At 44.1% G+C, this 19,851-nt stretch overlaps 1 protein-coding gene across 3 annotated transcripts in view; it reads right to left on the bottom strand.

Moving 5' to 3' along the window:
* Positions 1-1,667: 1,667 nt before the first annotated feature.
* Positions 1,668-19,851, bottom strand: part of Gata6 (GATA binding protein 6) — a 37,709-nt gene continuing 19,525 nt past the window's right edge. For all 3 annotated transcript variants that reach the window (XM_045135182.1, XM_045135183.1, XM_045135184.1), the window contains exon 7: positions 1,668-3,000. In XM_045135182.1, coding sequence (XP_044991117.1) covers positions 2,833-3,000 — 168 coding nt within the window. In that variant the 3' untranslated portion in view covers positions 1,668-2,832. The remainder of the gene's footprint in view (positions 3,001-19,851) is intronic.

Genomic DNA, 19,851 nt, shown 5'->3' with positions numbered 1-19,851 from the left:
TGGCAGAAACCATGTAAGAGCCAAAGGCAGCAAAGGACTGCTTACAATGCACTCTTCCAGACACAAAATGGCTCTGATAGCCATGCCCCCACAGCGCCTGGTACCACGTCCACAAGAGCCTCATTCTAGGGGGAAAAAAACGAGGACATCAAAATAAAAAAGAGACTAATTGAGAGGGGGAGGAGATAGGATGGAGGGTGGATTTGTGAAGGGGAATGTGGGGAAGTGGAGGGAATTACGGCTTGTGGCCTATAATTATGGAAATAGTTAGATATCAGTCACAGAAGTGTCCCTTACACAACAGAGTCTCAAAGGTTCATGGTCTGATTTCATATCCTGGGCTCTTACCTATTGGTCTAGCCTACCATGACAGCAGCTGGCCTGTGGGACTTCCTTAGATAAGCACACAGAAGTCCTGAGTCACGACCTGCCTTGTCTACTATCTCCTGACATAGAAACGCACCCACCCTCACCACAGAAGAGCACCCTTGTTTTCATGCAAGCCGAGTCCCACAGAATGACTGTAATAAGCGCACAGAGAAAAGAACTTTGAAAACACCCGGATGTTCAAGGAAGCTAAGCTAGATGCCAGCACGCCACATTGTCCAATAGCCTCTGGGTTGCCTAAAATCCACGCAACAATTTAAAACAAGAGGCGATTCACATCCTCCTCTAAATATCTTCTGACGATGGGCTCGGAGAGATGGCTTAGTGGTTAAGCGCTTGCCTGTGAAGCCTAAGGACCCCGGTTTGAGGCTCGGTTCCCCAGAACCCACATAAGCCAGATGCACAAGGGGGCGCATGCATCTGGAGTTCATTTGCAGTGGCTGGAGGCCCTGGCATGCCCATTCTCTGTCACTCTCAAATAAATAAAAATAAATTAAATATATACATCTTCTGACAAGCGTCAAGCCTGCAAACAGTGATGAGCTTCAAGGTGCCATGGCACTTTGCAGAAGGGAGGAACTTTTTTTTTTTTTTTTAATGAAAAGCACCCTGTTTTGGAGCCACAGAGCATTGTCATTCACAAAGAAAGAAATCCTCGGACTTGTAATGTTTTTAAGGGAACTGGAGAGAGGGCCTAGTGGTGAAGGCGCTTCCCTCTGAAACCCAAGGACCCAGGTTTGATTCCGCAATATCCGCGTAGGCCAGATGCACAAGGTGGTGCGTGGCGTCTGGAGTTCCTTTGCAGTGGCTGGCGGCCCTGGTGTGCCTGTATTTTCTTTCTTTCTCAAATAAAACAATATATAAAATATTTTTAAGCATTGAGCCTAAACAGAATGCTTATAACTTCAGATAATGTCATTTAATACTAGTTATTTTCACTTATAAAAACTTGTCACCAACACACATGGGATGTCATAACTAACTCCATATGCCAACTTCAGATAAACAAGGTACACACAGGACAGCTCCCAAAGAATAAATCCTTGGAAAGATGGCCTTGCCGGGCATGGTGGCGCACACCTTTAATCCCAGCACTCAGGAGACAGAAGTAGGAGGATCACCGAGAGTTCAAGGCTACCCTGTGACTATGTAGTGAATTCCAGGTCAGCCTGGGCAAGACCCTACCTCGAAAATCCCCCCAAAATAATAATACACTTGTTTTACAGGAAGATTGATAGCCACATGCAGCATGAAAATAAAGTGAGAAGGGAAGAACTCGGTTTACAGAAGACAAAACAATACCCTTTTTTATTTTTAAAACTCTGGTGAGATAGGTTTCCATGACATCCCATTAAAAAAAAAAAATTAATGTCAACCAACCTGTGGGCTAGTCACACTATATAGACTTCAAGGGTGTTGACAGATGTCTAGAATATTTACAAACGCTATTCCTTAGGTAGTAAAGTTCTGTTGCAATTTTCCAGCATATGTTCCACAGTAAGAGAAAGGGGTGTCTTGGTGTTCATGTATAAAAATTCTTCAATGGAGAAAGGCAATTTTCCTGAGAGAAGATTTGTTCTTGAAATAGTTTTCTTATACCATCGGGAAAATAGAAATGGGATATGGGTGTAAAAGAAGTAAAAGAATGTCTAAGTTAACATTTTTTAAATTATTTTAAGTACCATTAAGTTAAAATGTTTACATTCATTATAAAAATGCTGTTAAATCTTATGCAAATGATTTAACACTGATTGCTGCAACGCAAATTGCACTTTTTAAAAAAAAAAATTATTGTGTACATGGAAGAAAAAATATCTCGTTTGCTACCCTGTTTACAAATTCCAAGCGACCTCAGTCAGACCAGTCACGTTAAGATGAGTTCTGAAGGAATTAAGTCACAGTGTCCAGAATTATAATGCAATTTTGCAAACTGATGTTCTTGTCAAGAGACCCAGGACCCAACTCAGCCTCCACAATGTACCAAATGACCTCCAGTGGTCTTCTCCACCAATGCTCGTGAAATGCACACGGAAAACGGGTATGAAGAAATTCTGGGATAACCAAAATTGATCACATGGGCACATGATTTTTGGACGATATACATAAAACCTTTTTTTAAAAAAAAAATCTCTCTCATTCTTCCTTATCAAGCAAGGTTCCATCATAGTCACAGCTTCCGCCAGTGGCGCAGGGGCACACCCAGAGGCAGGCTGGCCGGAGGGATCCCTGGCTGGAGAGAGCAGACCACACGCCTGCCACCCTGGTCCATCCCAGAAGAGCCCGTCTCCTCCTCTTCCTTCCTTCAGCAAGCTTCTTGGGAAGTAGATGGCTTTCAAAAACAAAGGCACAGAAATCACACGTCGGAGGAATGTTCTATCTGCGCTGTTGCCCACAGCTGGACCGCGCGGTCCTCGGAGCCCCTCCCAGCCTCCTGGCAGCGCTGACTCAGGCCAGGGCCAGCGCACACCACGAATCCTGTCGCACTGAGGATGTGACCTCGGCAGGTGAGGACAGGCTGACGCCGATGTAGAGCCCATCTTGACCTGAGTACTTGAGCTCGCTGGTTTCAGGGTTGGTACCCTCTCCTGCTCCAGACATCACAGGGGCACCGGCCTGGCAGAACAGGGGGGGGACAGAGAGAAAGGGAGATGGTTATCTATCACTTGGCCAGCTGGCCCATCCTACTAGCGCAAACCTGAAAACAACAAAATAATAAAATAAATAATTTAATTAATTAATTAATTAATAAAAGACTGGTGCAACCAGGACCTAGGGAGAAACGCATTCACAAGCATCTCGGGAGGAGGAAATGAAGCAAAGGCAGCAGGCAGGGGCTTCGGGTGTGCCCAGTTCCATCCACCTGACCCCGGCTACTTCTGCTCTTGGACAGTCTCATTGACTTCAGAACACAGTAACCATCCAGCAAAATGCAGACGTGAGCAAAGGAAAGGGAGACTGGTGGAATCCTACTTGTAAATGTGCCACATTTTTTAAGAGCCCTGTCAGTGAAACAAACCACACAGGAGCCTTAAAGGATGCCCAAATCTAAAAAGAGAAGGGCTGGATTGCTCACTGGTTAAAGGGGCTTACTTGCAAAGCCTGATGGCCCAGGTTCGAATCCCCAGTACCCACATAAAACCAGATACACAAAGTGGTGCGTGCATCTGGACTTCATCTGCAGTGGCAAGAAGCCCTCATGTCCCTATCCTCCTCTCCTCTCCTCTTCTCTCCCTCTCTCTCATCTTTCCTCGCAAATAAATAAAAATTTAAAGAAGAAAACCTAGCTGGGCATGATGGTGCACGCCTTTAATCCCAGCACTCAGGAGGCAGAGGTAGGAGGACTACTGTGAGTTCAAGGCCAGTCTGTGCTAGAATGAGACCACAGGGGGGAAAAAAAGAAAAGCTCCACAACTCAACATCCCAATAGATGAAACTTTTGAGCACTGACCTCATAGACATAAACCCACACATACAGATTTTAATATCTACCTCATTTACCTTACGTCTATGCACGCACAAGTCCTGTTTGCTGTAGGCTACATCATAAAGAAAACGCTAGCGTCCGTCAGGAGCAGAGCCATTATTTCTAGAGATAAAAAGTTCACCTTCCCCCCATGGTATTCATTCCTCACATCCAAGTGAGAAAGATCAAACAGGAAACATTACCTAATAGAATCATAGGATTCTACGAGATAGGAGAGATGGCTCAGAGCTTACAGGTTCTTGCATGCAAATCCTGACAGCCTGGGTTCGATTCCCCAGTACCTACGTAAGTGCCAGATGCACAAAGTGGCACATAGATCTGGAGTTCGTTTGCAGTGTCAAGAGGCCCTGTCGTGCCCATTCTCTCTCTCTCTTTTTCTCTTTCTAATAATAAATAATATTTTTTAATTAGTAGAATCAAGCTGGAGGGATACGCAAACATAAGGGCCTACTGAGGCCACCAGACTCACATCAGCACATGACTGTAACCTGATCCTGTAGGGAACAGAGACTAGACAATCAACAGGCTCATGAAAAAAAAAAGAAAGACCAACAAAAGACTCTGACTCAAGTAAGAACAGGCGGGAAAGCTAGGGAGGGGGACACCCAATGTTCCCCTCTAGCAACTGCAGGCAAGAAATATACCCTGCTGCGGGCAAGCACACGGGGCGCCTCATGGGTATATGCACATGCATGCACCACACACAAACCACACCATATGACACACTCAGAAGCACAGCACACTCTTGCATGTTAAAAAAATAATAGCCAAGTGTGGTGGTGCACACCTTTAATCCCAGCACTCGGGAGGCAGAGGTAGGAGGATCACTGTGAGTTCGAAGCCACCCTGAGACTACATAGTTAATTCGAGGTCAGCCTGGACCAGAGTGAGACCCTACTTCGAAAAACCAGAAAAAAAAAAAAAAAAAAAAAAAAAAAACCTGGCAAACAGGACTCTGTAGATAGAATGCCAATTGTTTTAAAAAAAACATAGGCACAAACCAAAATAACAGGAATCTGGTTAGCCAATAGTTTAAGGAAATAGTTGGAAGACGTAACCAAAAATCTAGCCACAACCATGTACTCTTTAGTCATGTTTTCCCTCCACCCTACCCCAAACTCAGAAGCCCCTAGTTTCTTCCAAACTTCCATATTCCATACACTACCAGATACTTGCTTGAAACAGATAGAACTTTTTTTTGTCTTTCGCTTTTCCAAGAATTTCACTATTTTTTTTTATAAATTTATATCTCTTTATTTGCAAGCAGCGATTAGAGAGAGAGAATAGAGATGCCAGGGCCTCTAGCCACTGCAAATGAACTCAGAACATTGAATGCATTTTAAAATAAACCCTGGGCTGAAGAGATGGCTTAGCAGTTAAGGTGTTTGCATGCAAAGCCAAAGGACCCAGGCTCGATTCCTCAGGACCCACGTAAGCCAGATGCATAAGGGGTACACACATCTGGAGTTTGTTTCAGTGGCTGGAGGCCCTGGTGTGCCCATTCTCTCTCTCCCCCTCTCTCTCTCCCCCACCTTCTCTGTCAAATAAAAAGCAAAATATTTAAAATAAACCCTGCTGGGCTGGAGAGACGGCTTAAGGTACTTGCCCGAGAAGCCTAATGACCCAGGTTCAATTCCCCAGTGCCCACACGAGGCAAATAGATGCATATGGTGGTGCAGTTCATTTGCAGAGGCTGGAGGCCATGGTGTGCCCATCCTCTCTCTTTCCCTCTCTATCTGTCTCCTTCTCTCTAAATAAATATTCTTTTTAACCTCTGCTAATTTCAAAAAGCCACCGAGATATCTAAAATGTCTGCAATGATCCAGTTAGACTAACAGAATGCTACAGATCCAATTATACATATAGTATGGTGAGTACACCCTCCAAGGCTCAGGGACCACCGTGGCACAAGAAGTGGCAGAAAGAATGGAAGAGGCAAAGAAAGGGGAGGACTGCTCTGCAATACTGTCTTCCAGACAACATGTTGCCATGGTATCCATGACCTCACAGGGAATGATGCTACTTACACAAGACCTGCATAAAAGGAGAAGAAAAAATGATGACATCGGGATGGAGAGATGGTTCAGGCCTTAAAGAAGCTTGTTTACAAAGCCTAACAGCCTGGGTTCAATTCCCCAGTACTCAGGAAAAGCCAGACGTACAAAGTAGCCCATGTTTCCGGAGGTCCTGGAAAGCCCATTCTCATCATTCATTCATTCATTCATTCTCTCTTTCTCTCTTCTCTTTCTCATGTTCGTAACAGCATCAGTATGATGTCTTACTATATTAAGCATTCAATATGGGAAGCTGTTTTTATTGGTGATTAAAAGAAAAAAAAACAAACACTGAAATAGCTCTATCATATCTTCCAAGGCGGAGGGTCCATTGTTGAAGAGGTGGCAGAAAGAATGTAACAGCCAAAGGAAAGGTAGGACTGCTTACAATGTAATTGCCCAGAAAGAAATTGGCCTTGATATCCATGACCTCATAGTGCCTGACACTACCTAAGATCCTCATAATAGGAGGAAAAGTTGATAACATCAAAATAAAAGAGAAACTAATGGAGTGAGGGAAGGGATATGATGGATAATGGATTTGTGAAGGAGAAAGTGGGGGAGGAGGGAATTGTCATGGTTTATTGTCTAATTATGGAAATTGTCAATTAAAAAAGAGGTTAGCCGGGCGTGGTGGCGCACGCCTTTAATCCCAGCACTCGGGAGGCAGAGGTAGGAGGATCGCCGTGAGTTCAAGGCCACCCTGAGACTACAGAGTTAATTCCAGGTCAGCCTGGACCAGAGTGAGACCCTACCTCGAAAAACCAAAAAAAAAAAAAAAAAGAGGTTAAAAAAAAGAAAAAAAAAAAGGTCTTCCAAGAAGGGGGCATTCCAGACTTGGGCAGCAATATCCTGGCATGGTCAGAAGAGAAATCGGTGGAAATGGAAGAATTTGACAAAGATGTGGAAAAAGGTCACATGGGAGGGGCGCCCTAGGAGGCTGGCAAACATCCTGTGCCATTATCCCCCACCCCTACAAAGTGGAAGTAGAGAGGTGCCTACCACCATGACACTGTTGCAGTGATTAAATTAACTAATACACCTACATGTAAAACCTTCAAAACGTTGTCTGACAATAATGGATATTTGAGGTACTATTGTTGTTTTATTACTGTCGCTAAGGAGATTTGGCCTATTTATTCCCCCATTTCTACCCCCCTCAGCCCGGCTGACTTACTTCCATCACTGACAAGCCCCTGCAGGATAATTGAAGCTACTCGGTCTAATTGTGAGTTATAGCTTTTTATTTTGTTTATATTTATTTGGGGGGAAGGGAGAGAGGGAGGGAGAGAATGGGCATGCCACTGAAAATAAACTCCAGATGATGTTTGCACCACCTTATGCACCTGGCTTTACATGGGTCCTGGGGAATGGAACCTGGATCCTTTGGCTTTGCAGACAAGTACCTTTACTGCTAAGCCATCTCTCCAGCCCAAGTGACAGCTTTTCACAAAGAGAAATTCAGGGCACTTGGCAGCCCATTCAAAAGCCCCCTTGGCCCTTGGGTCTTTTGAAAATAAGCCATGTCACCAAAAATAAAAATCTTCAAGCTAGGCTCAGCACTCAAAAGGCTGAGGCAGGGGGAATCACCATAAGATCAATGCCAACCTGAGGTAGAGTGACACTCCCCCCCCCCAAAAAAAAATGCTGAGCATGGTGGCTCATGCCTATAATCTCAGATGAGGTCACTGTGAGTCCAACGCCAGCCTGGGCTAGAGTGAGTTTCAGATCAGCCAGGCTAGAGGGAGACCCTGCCTCAAAACAAAACAATCTGTCTTAAATGTCTTTTGGTAGCCGGGCTACATGAGACCCTGTGTCAAAAATAAATAAATAAATAGGGCTGGAGGGATGGCTTAGTGGTTAAGGCCTGCAAAGCCAAAGGACTCAGGTTCAATTCCCCAAGACCCACGTAGCCAGATGCACAAGGTGGCGCATGTGTCCGGAGTTTGTGGTGGCGTACCCATTCTCATTCTCAATCTCTCTCCTTTCTTTCTGTAAAAATAAATAAATAAAATATTTTTTAAAAATAAATTAAATAAGTCTTGTGTTATTAGCTTTTAAAGTCCAGTAGCCCCTTTAAATTCCTCTTTCCGAGCCGGGCGTGGTGGCACATGCCTTTAATCCCAGCACTTGGGAGGAAGAGGTAGCAGGATCACCGTGAGTTCGAGGCCACCCCGAGACTACATAGTGAATTCCAGGTCAGCCTGGGCTAGAGTGAGACCCTACCTCGAAAAAGAAAAAAAAAAAAAATTCCTCTTTCCTTCATGTTGTATTTATGTTGTCATTTTTAATCCAGCAGACTGGAAAGTGCTCTATACTGAGGTCCATTTCCAGCTCTAAGGAAATGTTAATGCCTATAATATTTATTATTATTATTATTATTGGGTTTTGCTGGGATTAAAGGCATGTGTCACCACGCCCAGCTTCCTTTAATGTTATTCTTTTTTTATTTATTTTTATTTATTTATTTGAGAGTGACAGACAGAGAAAGAGATATATATATGTATGTGTGTGTGTGTATATATATATATATATATATATATATATAGAGAGAGAGAGAGAGAGAGAGAGAGAGAGAGAGAGAGAGAGAGAGAATGGGCGCGCCAGGGCTTCCAGCCACTGCAAACAAACTCCAGATGCGTGCGCCCCCTTGTGCATCTGGCTAATGTGGGTCCTGGGGAATCGAGCCTCAAACCGGGGTCTTTAGGCTTCACAAGCAAGCGCTTAACCACTAAGCCATCTCTCCAGCCCTTAATGTTATTCTTAACTTGAGTAATAATCTCAGAAATTGCTATTGTAAGTTCTGATTTCTATATAAATGTTTAGTTACGTGGCAGGCCCAGAGTCCTATAGTCAAAGTGCCAACCAATCCCAAATCACAGGAGCAAAAGCAACAGCTGGGTCTATGATGAAAGAAAGGAAGAAAGACAGAGAGAGAGAGAGAGAGAGGGAGAAAGGAAGGAAAGAAGGAAGGAAGGGAAGTTTAAGAACTTTGTATCAAGCGAAGACTTGATAATTTTAAGTAAAAGCATACTACATGCTCAAACATACAAAATACTCCAATGGAAAAAAAAAAATGTTCTATGGTCTGCGGATATGCCTAGTATGCAGGTCTTGGATTCATCACCAGCACCACAGGAGGGGAGCTGGGAGAAACAGAAGAAAACTATTTATAATACTCAAGAGTCTGGTATCAAGTGATCATACCTGTGACTGTGGCCCATGGAAGATTCCAACCTTGTGTAAGGCAATTAACCAGCAGTGTTCAAGGCCAACAGTTTAAACCCTGCTCCATGGTGCAATTTCACTTTTGGAAATGAATTGTAAGGAAATAATTCAAAAGAAAGGAAAGGCGCCACCAATGAAAGGAAGCCATCCATTGCAGGGGTACTTTTAATAGTAGAAACCATGGAAACACTCTAATAATATGGGAATGGTCTGGAAAAGCAGAGAACATCCGCTCCATGCACTATTATGCAATTATTAAAAATAATAAGATCTCATCGCAAGATGGAAAACAATCCTGTCGTACTGTGCTAAGTGAAAAACAGCAGGATAAAAATTCGGTCCCCCGAAACAAGCAAGGGTGCTGTTTTCCTGTGAACCGGTTACCAGCACAAGGGGGAAGGAGATCAACACAGAGAAAAATCAACTCCTACCAAATAAGAGAGCCAGAGACCCAGAGGCCCCCAACACCTCATCACTGAAGCAGACCAAAAATGAACCCAACATGGCTCAGGGAAATTTTGCAGAAGAGGGGGCGGAAAGAATGTCAGAGCCACATGTTGGGTCATGATATGCAGACATTCATCCTACCCATAACTGAGGGCTAACTCCATAATGCATGACCCATATACCTCAACAAAGAGGGGCCAAGGGGAGGGGGTAAGTCATGGATGAGCCTAATAATGGTACCATACTGACTGTATTTGCTGAATACAAAACTAATTAATAAAAAAAAATTCTGTGCCCCATGCACAAGTGTAACCGGGGAGGATGACAGAGAGACATTCGTTCCTTTGAGGGTTTGTCTTTGAATGCTGTGATACAATGGCGTGGTAGAATCCACCATGAGGAGGAACAGAAGATACTGGAAATACCAAGCATAAACTATTAAGGGTCCAACCAACTGGACAGGACCAAAGTAAAAATGTGGGAAGGGGCTCAAGAGATGGCTTGGTGGTTAAGGCGCTTGCCTGCAAAGCCTAAGCACCCAGGTTCAATTCTCCAGTAGCCACATAAGCCAGATACACAAGGTGTCGCATGTGTCTGGAGTTCATTTGCAGAAGAGACCCTGGAGTACCCATTAGCACTCGCTCTCTGCCTCTTCCCGTCTCTCAAATAAAGAAAATATTTTTTTAAGGTACCTATAAATCAGGACCATTTGAGGGGGGAAAAAAAATCAGGGAACGTTTACAATGACACCAGAGCCTGTAAATATAAGTATATACACACACACACACACGCACACACACGCACACACACGTGCTAGGATCTGGGGCAGGAGGAAGGAGAGTCCAACTTAGACCTTGTCTTACAAGGGGAGTGGGTAGGAGCCAGGCATGGTGGTGCATACCTTTAATCCCCGCACTAGAAGGCAGAGGTAGGAGGCTCACGATGAGTTCCAGGCCACAGACTATATAATGAATTCCAGGAAAACTGGGCCAGAGCAAACCCTACCTGGAAAAAGCGCAAAAAAAAAAAAAAAAAAAAAAAAAAAAGGAAACAGGAGGGACAAGCTGGAAAGATGGCTCAGTGGTTAAGACACTTGCCTGTGTTGGGGGGGGAACCTAACAATTTGGGTTCAATTCCCCGGTTCTCACATAAAGCCAGATGCACAAATTGGCACATGCGTCTGGAGTTCGTTAGCAGTGGCTAGAGGCCCTGGCATGCCCTTTCTTTCTTTCTCTGTCTGTCTGTCTGTCTGTCTGTCTGTCTGTACATGGTGGTGAATGTGTCTAGGGTTCTTTTGCAATGGCTAGAGGCCCCAGCGTGGCTGTCCTCAAACCTCTCTCTCTATCTGCCTCTCCCCCTCACCCTCTCTCAAATTAATTAATTAATTGAATATAGAAAAGGAATCTTTGAGCTAATGTTTCCACACATCTAAACAAGCCTTCAAAGGACTTTTCGTTGAAACCACACACAGCTCAGCAGAACAAACTGAAACCAGTCTAAACAACTGCTCCTGAAGGGAAGCAGGGAAGAGAGCTTAGGAATGCCCACAGCCTACCCATCCTTCCGCCTTTCCTGGTGCAGGCAGGCAGGCAAGGTCCTCTCCCTCCCCCAGATCAAAGTGCCATATGAGGGTGGGGCCGAAATCTGTTCTGTGTTTCCATTCTGGGCTTATCTGCCCTCCACCCTCCCACAGACAACTGAAAATGGAGGTACTTCCTGTTGAAAGAATGTGTTATCAGCACCAGACCCAGCCTGGGTTCAGCGCTGCTCTGCGAAGGCCAGGCCAGGCTAGGTGGGAGCCAGGCCATGCTGCCAGGCTGGAAAACTCCCTTGGAAAGGAAGAAATGACTTCAGGGAAAACTTGGGCTGTAGCAGATGGGAACACGGAAAATATCCACTCGCCTGCAAAGCAGCCACAGTTCAACCTACATTACCCAAATTGTTTCCCCTTGAGAATTCTGGACATTTATCTGGAAAGTCACAAAGACTTCTGATTTGATACGTTCATGTCAAATGACCAGCAGAGAACCTGGCTCCTGGTGGGCTGGCTCCTTTTTCCCTGGACTTCTTGTATCTAATGAAGGAAGGCTAGGCTTCTGTGGGGATGCCCACATAGCCAGTTCTAGAAAAACTACAAGCCAGGGAAAAGGAAACCCACAGAGATCACAGAATTGTCAGAAAAACAGCCTAACTTCCTCTGGACTTAATTCCTGAGGTGTTTTCTAGTTGAATGTTCGAATTCCAGCAATGAGGAAGCATTCGCATAGCAATCTTCACTTCCATTATAATAGCAATGCTTGGGCCTGGGGAGATGGCTTAGGGGTTAAGGCACTTGCCTGCGAAGCCAAAGGATCCAAGTTCAAATCCCCAGGACCCACACATAACCCAGCTCCACAAGGTGACACACATGTCTGGCATTCCGTTTGCAGAGGCCCTGGAGCGTCCATTCTTTCTCTCTACCTGTTTCTTTCCTTCCCTCTCTCTCTCTTTCTCTCACTCAAATAAATAAAAATATGTTTTAAAAGCTCATTACAGTTTGGATGGAGTAAAATAGAACCACTCACAAGTTACCCAGTAATGGTTTAGAGGTGACACATAAAAGGTATTATGTAGAGCCAGGCGTGGTGGTGCACGCCTTGAATCCCAGCACTCGGGAGGCAGAGGTAGGAGGATCGCCATGAGTTCGAGGCCACCCCGAGACTACATAGTGAATTCCAGGTCAGCCTGGGCTAGAGTGAGACCCTACCTCAGAAAACAAAAAACAAACAAACAAACAAAAAGATATGTATACGCTTTCTGTCTCCCACCAGAACTTAAGAGAATTATCCTTCAAATTCTCCCCAGAACCACATGTATAATAAAGCACCTTTTTTCCCCTCATTCCCCATCACTTTAACTGGTGACCTAACTCAGGTTTTCATCGATTCCTTCATGGAATTCCATTGGCTGCTCACTCCTCTGGGCTCCAGGCCTGGTTATGTCCACCATGGGGATGCCACGCCATGCCCTCTTCCTGACAGGAGAAATAATTCTGTACCCACAATCCACTCGCCACAAAGGAGCCCACAGTTGTGTATGTGTATTCCCACTCCAACATGCTGTGGCTGTGGGGAAGGTCTACTATCAACTCGCGTGTAAATACACTGACCAGCCAGGGGCAGAGTTTGTTTACAACCTGAAGTGGGGGAGTCTTCTAAAGCCAAAGTTGATCTTTCTCGGTGAAACCAAAATGGATTCATCTAATTTTTTTAATTTTATTTTTATTTATTTACTTAGTTGACAGAACAAAAATGGGTGTGCCAAGGCCTCCAGCCACTGCAGAAGAACTCCAGACGTGTGTGTCCTCTTGTGCATCTGGCTAACGTGGGTCCTGGGGAATCGAACCTGGGTCCTTTGGCTTTGCAGGCAAATGCCTTAACCACTAAGCCATCCCTCCAGCCACGGTGATTCTATTTTTGTCCCAGCATGAAATCATTTAAAAAAAAAAAAAACCCGAGGCAAGATTTTATGCCTGGTGAGTGATCTCTCTTATCTGACTTTTCTACCAAAAGATGGGCTTTTCAGAACAGATGAATATCTTAATCTCTCCACTTCCAGGAGAAAACTTACCACAGTCAAAAGACCAGGCAGCCCTTCTGACATACTCTACCACAGAAAGCTTTGAGGAAACACTGAATAGCAGAAGGAATGAAAAACTGCTATGGGCGGGGAGGCGGGGGGAATCTTTAAAATATGGTTACTTCTTAATACAGTAACTCTACATTTCCCCTTTTAGAAAGTAGGATTTATTTCTAATGCCTTTAGATGAAAAAAAAAAAAATGTCATGCAAATAAAGCACCTTGCTATTAACTTTCAAGATTATATTTTAAGTGGTGCTATTCTTTCTTAGCTTCAAAGCCATCTGCAGGCTTCTCCCACTTATGCTACACTATATTCCCAAGGACCAGATGGTAGGAATTACTTCTCCCCTTTAGGAGAAGGGGGAGTGCACAGACTTCCTACCAAACCGTGGCAGTCCGCTAGTTCACAGGGAGCTACGGCTAGAGCCTGAATCCGTTTCCTCCCGGCTGCTAATCTGTGAACCCCACAGTAAACTTCAGACCATATTCAGGCTTCACTACAAATCAAGCTACTCAATTTAATGAGAGCATTAAACGTAAAGCCTTTGTGCTTAATAAAAGAAAAACACAAAAGCTCCGGAGCATAGGCGCCTGCTCTGCCGCCATCCCAAACAGGCAGCTCGCGTTGGGAGTCCGGCTTGGGATTCTGCCTGGTCACAGGACCCCCAAAAGGACACTTGAAATGGATGCCTCAGTTAGGCATGGTGACACACGCCTGTGACCCCAGCACTTAGCAAGGTAGCGACAACAGGATCAAGAGTTCCAAGCCAGCCTGGGCTACATTAAGACCTCATTTCAAACAAAACCAGTGTTTCAATGTACATTTGTTCAAATGCTCCTTAAAAACCTATCATTGCTTTCCCAAATGCTCGAGCACGGAGCCTTCATAAAAGCCAGATATGACAGAAGCTAAATGGTAAATTACCACACCTATACCACCTGTCTTTGAAGGTGTCCTTGAAAACTACTGACATTTCAGAAAATAAATAAATAAATAAATAACAGGTAGATTTAAATGTGAACAGAGCTATGCAACTGTATTTAATTCATATCTATTATCTTCATGTTGTTAGCAACTCTTTTGGCTGACACCCATGAAATGCATAATAAATCACTTTGGTTCGAGTAAAGGAATCCGTTTTCTTCAAAGATTCATTTAGCAATAACATTGCAGAGCATTCTAAGCCAGATTTCTTAAATTTGGTTTTCTTTTCCCAGAACATTATTTCATGTTTTGTTACAATTTTGTATATTTTTATAGAGGCAGGGAAAAAAACTACAAAGAATCTGCAATTTGCCAAAAAAATAATAATACGTTTAGAGATGAGGCCCTGTGAAAAGGCCTACCCTTTTCTCTACCTAGCATTCTGGCTTTCAGAATAATGAGTCATTTATTAAAATAAACCACAGTTCTGTGTGATAAATTGAGTGGACATATATATTACAAACTTTTACAGTTTCCTAATGTTCATACAGAGCCATGGGATATTAATGAGGTCCAGTGTATTTTCTTGCTACCCCTTGCCGTCCTCCCCATTAGGCGCAGAAAAGAAACAGGAAAGTACAGAAAATGAAAGTATGTAAACGGAATGCTGAAATGTTCCCTGCTGGGGTGACGTGTGACTTTCATTGGAAGGCCGATGTATTCAGACAGGAACGTGAGTTATTAGAAAGGGCTGTAAACGAAAAGAAGGAACCCGGTGGCCAGGGAGTACAAAGATAAAGTGGCAACGAAATATTTATGTTCATGGCTTGTAGCATGTGGCAAGTGGGATATTAATAACTGTGATGATGGGCCAACTCCCTGGAAGAGGGAACAGCCTGGGCCTGGCGGGCAGGAGACGTCGGTTCCAGTCCCCACTTCAACACCGGCTTGTTCTGTGACCTTGCAGAGTCACTTGGGGTCTTGGTTTATAAACGAGGCAATAATAATACCTAACCGCAAGTCTCGCAGACCATTGTGGGAGATTAATGGTTTTTTAACTCTTGTTTTATTCACTTAGAAAAGAGTGTTTTGAGCTATAAACATTGAAAATAAAAAAAGGGCACTTGCCTACTAAGGAATGTCTGTTTAATGACTTCATAAAGTTAATTTGAAGGCAAGTGAACATTCTGAAACTAAAAACTGAGTGCCCACGGGGTGTATGGATTTAAAAAGCACACCATTTAAAATTTTTCACACTGGACTTGGTGGCGCATGCCTTTCATCCCAGCACTGGGGAGACAGAGGTAGGAGGATTGCTGTGAGTTTGAGGCCAGCCTGGGACTACAGAGTGAGTTCCAGGTCAGCCTGGGCTACAGTGAGGCCCTACCTCAAAGGAAAAAAAAAAATAGGAATTTTACTTATTTATATTTTTAATAATTTCATACCACTAAAAGTATTTTAGCCTGGCGTGGTGGTGCACGCCTTTAATCCCAGCCCTTGGGAGGCAGAGGTAGGAGGATCACCATGAGTTCGAGGCCACCCTGAGAATACATAGTGAATTCCAGGTCAGCCTGAGCCAGAGTGAAACCCTACCTTGAAAAACCAAAAAAAAAAAAATAAGATAAAAAAAATAAAAATAAAAGTATTTTAATCTAATTGATATTTTAAAAGAACCATGTTATAGCTATCTGAAGTATTAAACTATAAACAGTAATTTTTACTGTTTAATACATTAATAGTAGAAATTTATCAATTTCACAAATAACAAAAATGTTTTTCTACCTAATATTATCCACCTGTCATATTCTTATTACTATAATACATTTCATGTCTGGATTTATTTTCTATATTAATTTAAAATTTGATCTTAAGGGTACACACCAGAGTGCTTGAGAAGTAAGAGCAGGAAGATTGGAAGCTCAAGGCCAGCACTGACTATGTGGGTACTTCAAGGGTACAGGAAGATGTTGTCTCAGAAAGAAAAAAAGGAGGAGGATAGGGAAGTGAAAAAGAAAAAAAAAAATCCTAGTCACTGTTTTCCACCTATTTTAGTGGGTGGATATTTGATAGGTGTATTACTAATCAATCAGTCAACTACTTATGCCATAATTGTATTGACTTTATAAGCCAGAACAAGGCTCAAATCAAAGCCATGCTCCCTTAAACCTGCTGGGATCTTGGACTTGTTCATTTCCTCTGTGTTGCACTCAGAAGGATAATGAGAAAAGAAAATGGAAAACACTTGGTACACATACACACACACACACACACACCAAAAAAAAAAAAAAAAAAAAACATAAGGCCAGAGAGATGGTTTGGTGGTTAAGGTGCTTGCCTGAAAAGCCAAAGGACCCATGTTCAATTCCCCAGGACCCACTTAAGCCAGATGCAGAGTGGTGCATGCATCTGGAGGTCCTGGCATGTCTCTCTCTCCCTCTCTCCCCCTCCCTACCTACCTCTCTCTCTCTCTCTCTCTCTCTCTCTCTCTCTCTCTCTCTCTCTCTCTCTCTCTCCCCCCACTTCTCTATAAATAAGTAACTTCTTTAAAAAACGTAGGATCTGGGAGGGGGACTATAGACAGTAAATAATTCTCTCCCCAGATCCACTAGCTTGTAAGTGAGAAAGTGGATGGTAAAGTTCAAAGCTGCCTGGTGCACCAAGGCTCTTTGCAATGTGCAAGAGAAGACTGGAACCAGATCTGGGTCTAGCGGCGTGGAGCTACAATCTCAGCCACTGAGGACGCTGAAGCAGGGTAACTGTTTGAGTCCAAGAGTCCAAGCCCAGCTTGGGCCACATAGAGAAACCCTACCCCTTCTCCAAAAGCAAAAGGCGAAGGAGAACTGGGGCTGTGGCTCAGTAGTAGAGTTTGTCTAGCCTGCTTAGGGCCCTGTGTTTGGAGGGTTCAGTCCAGAGCACTACGGAGCACAGGGAGAGGCATAAAGCAATACTGTTTGGCCCTAGGCCCAGCGAAATTATTAGTACAACCTAAGTCCTTCATGAATATCTTGCATTCCTTTAAGGGGAGCTATTACTTGTGACCTTGGTAAACCCAAAGTGATTCCAACACTTAGAGAAAAACATAATAATAATAATAAGCCTTTAATCCCAGCACTCTGGAGGCAGAGGTAGGAGGATCACTGTGAGTTCGAGGCCACCCTGAGATTACACAGTGACTTCCAAGTCAGCCTGGGCTAGAGCAAGACTCTACCTCAAAAAATCAAAAGGCAAACAAACAAAAAATTCCCATCAAGTTAAGAAATGAATGGTAAGATAGGGGACTGAGAGATGTTTTCCAATTTTACCAGAGGTTACATATGTCCATACATATAATGTGTACAAGCCAGGCAAGATGGACAGGCCTAGAATCCCAGCACTTGGATTTCAGAGGAGGAAACAGGAAAATCAGAAATTTGACTGGCCTACATGAGACCCTGCCTTAAAAATAAATAAATAGCTGGGCGTGGTGGCATGCGCCTTTAATCCCAGCACTCAGAAGGCAGAGGTAGGAGGATCACTGTGAGTTCGAGGCCACCCTGAAACTACATAGTGAATTCCAGGTCAGCCTGGGCTAGAGTGAGACCCTACCTCAAAAACCATAAGTAAATAAATAAGTCTGGACTGGGAAGAGGTTTACTTATTTATTTTGGCTCCACAGGTAAAGCCCTTGCCAAACAAGCAAGAGGACCTGAATTGGGATTCCCCCCCCCCCCCCAGCATCCATTCAGTGATGTGCCTATGATCCCAGCTCACTGACTGGTGAACCTAGCCAAATCCATGAGCTCTATGTCTCCAAGAATAGGGTAGAGAGCAACTGGAGAAACCTCCCATCTTCAACCTCCTGCCTCCACATGCACCCGCATACATACGAGCACACACACCAAAGTCTATGAAAAGAACTTGACACATTGGGCTGGAGAGATGGCTTAGCGGTTAAGATGCTTGCCTGTCAAGCCAAAGCACCCAGGTTCGATTCTCCAGGTTCCACGTAAGCCAGATGCACATGATGGTACATACATCCGGAGTTCGTTTGCAGGGGCTAGGGGGTCCTTGCATATCCATTCTTTCTCACACTCTCTTTGTCTCCCTCTTTCTGTCTCTAATAAATACATCAATAATAATTCTTTTTTTAAAAGAACATTATTAGACTGCACAAGTGTCTGCGCTTTCTTCAGGGGACATTACAAAGCACACTCAGACTCCTGCTGGCTATAAGCACTCAGAGGTGCATTCACTCTTTTAAACCCAAACCACCAGGCAGGTCCATGGTGACTGCCATGGGAAAGAAGAGCTGGCAAGGCGCAGGCGCACCCCAGAAGCAGCCAAGGGGCAAGAATGCTCACACTTACAAAATAGCAAGGAAAAAAAAAAAAAACAGAAACAGACCCAAGAGTGAGTGGAGACCCAGCCACAAAGTCATTGACCCAGCCAAGGACGAATCTGGGTTACAGTCTCCCCTGACTAAGAACCACTGCCGCTCTGTGGACATTATGTGATACCACCAAGAGGCACAAAGGTGAGAAAACACACCAGACCTCCTGTTTCCATTAAGAGATCTCTCCCACCCACCCCCCTGCCCCCCGAAACTACAATGCAGCTGACAGAGTTAAGAAGTCAGGTCAGGGCATAGCATCAGCTCCCAGGAGATATCCGTCCTCCCTGATGGTGGTGGGTGGGAAAAATACTTGCGAAATGGACAAGCACAAGCATGCTGGCATTGTTTGTATGAATTATCAAAATCGAGAAGAAACTTTTAGGGCCGGAGGGGTGGTTTAGCAGTTAAGGTGTTTGCTTGCAAAGCCAAAGGACTCTGGTTTGATTCCCCAGGACCCACGTTAGCCAGATGCACAAGGGGGCGCACACATCTGGAGTTCCTTTGCAGTAGCTGGAGGCCCTGGCATGCCCATTTTCTTTCTCTCCATCTCTCTAATAAATAAATAAATATATTTTTTTCAAAAAAAGAAGAAAGTTTTCATTGTTGGACTCCAACACGGACAGAAGTCACATGTGTCACCAAGCCAGGGTCAGATAAAGTCTTGTCATTCGTTTAGGCTCTGCTTACAGCTGGCCTGATATGGATTTGAAATAGTTTCAGAGCTCTACTTTGCTTCTGTTTTATTTAATGGACTCCTTTCCTGCTTCTGGCTTCTAAACACGCTGCACTCCAGCCATATTCAACTTCTGAAACAATTGCCCTGTGGCTACAGTCTGCTTTCCTGGACACTTCCATCCTTATGTTTCCCTAATCCAAACTAACTCTGAGTTTGTCAACTGTATCAAGCCAGAATGTACCAGCCCCTTCTCCAGCCTCCCACAGACCTTTGCTTATTGTTCACTATGACACCTCCAAATCTGACCAGCAGTAAGTCTTAATGTCTACACCTGCCACTCCACCACCACCTCCACATCATGAACAATTCCAGGTGTGGGACTTTTGTTTTCCTACAATGCGCACAAGAGCCTCCCAGACAGCGAAACGTCTCTCTGCAATGACCAGCGGGGCAGGTCACAGTTCAAACTTTAGTGAAGACTACAATACTATATTACAGTTATAATACTCTTTAGGTAGACAAAACATATTCAATGATCCCATATTCCCAGACAATAAGTCTCTCTATGTAACTCATGCTGTTCTCAAACTGGAAATCCTCCCGCCTCAACTTCCCAAATCCGGGGATTACAGCTACAGGCCACCACACTGGGAAGGC

Source organism: Jaculus jaculus, chromosome 15, assembly GCF_020740685.1.
Source record: "Jaculus jaculus isolate mJacJac1 chromosome 15, mJacJac1.mat.Y.cur, whole genome shotgun sequence".
Taxonomy (NCBI): Eukaryota; Metazoa; Chordata; class Mammalia; order Rodentia; family Dipodidae; genus Jaculus; species Jaculus jaculus.
The sequence above is the reverse complement of the archived record's forward strand: the minus strand, read 5'-3'. Positions and strand labels throughout refer to the sequence as shown.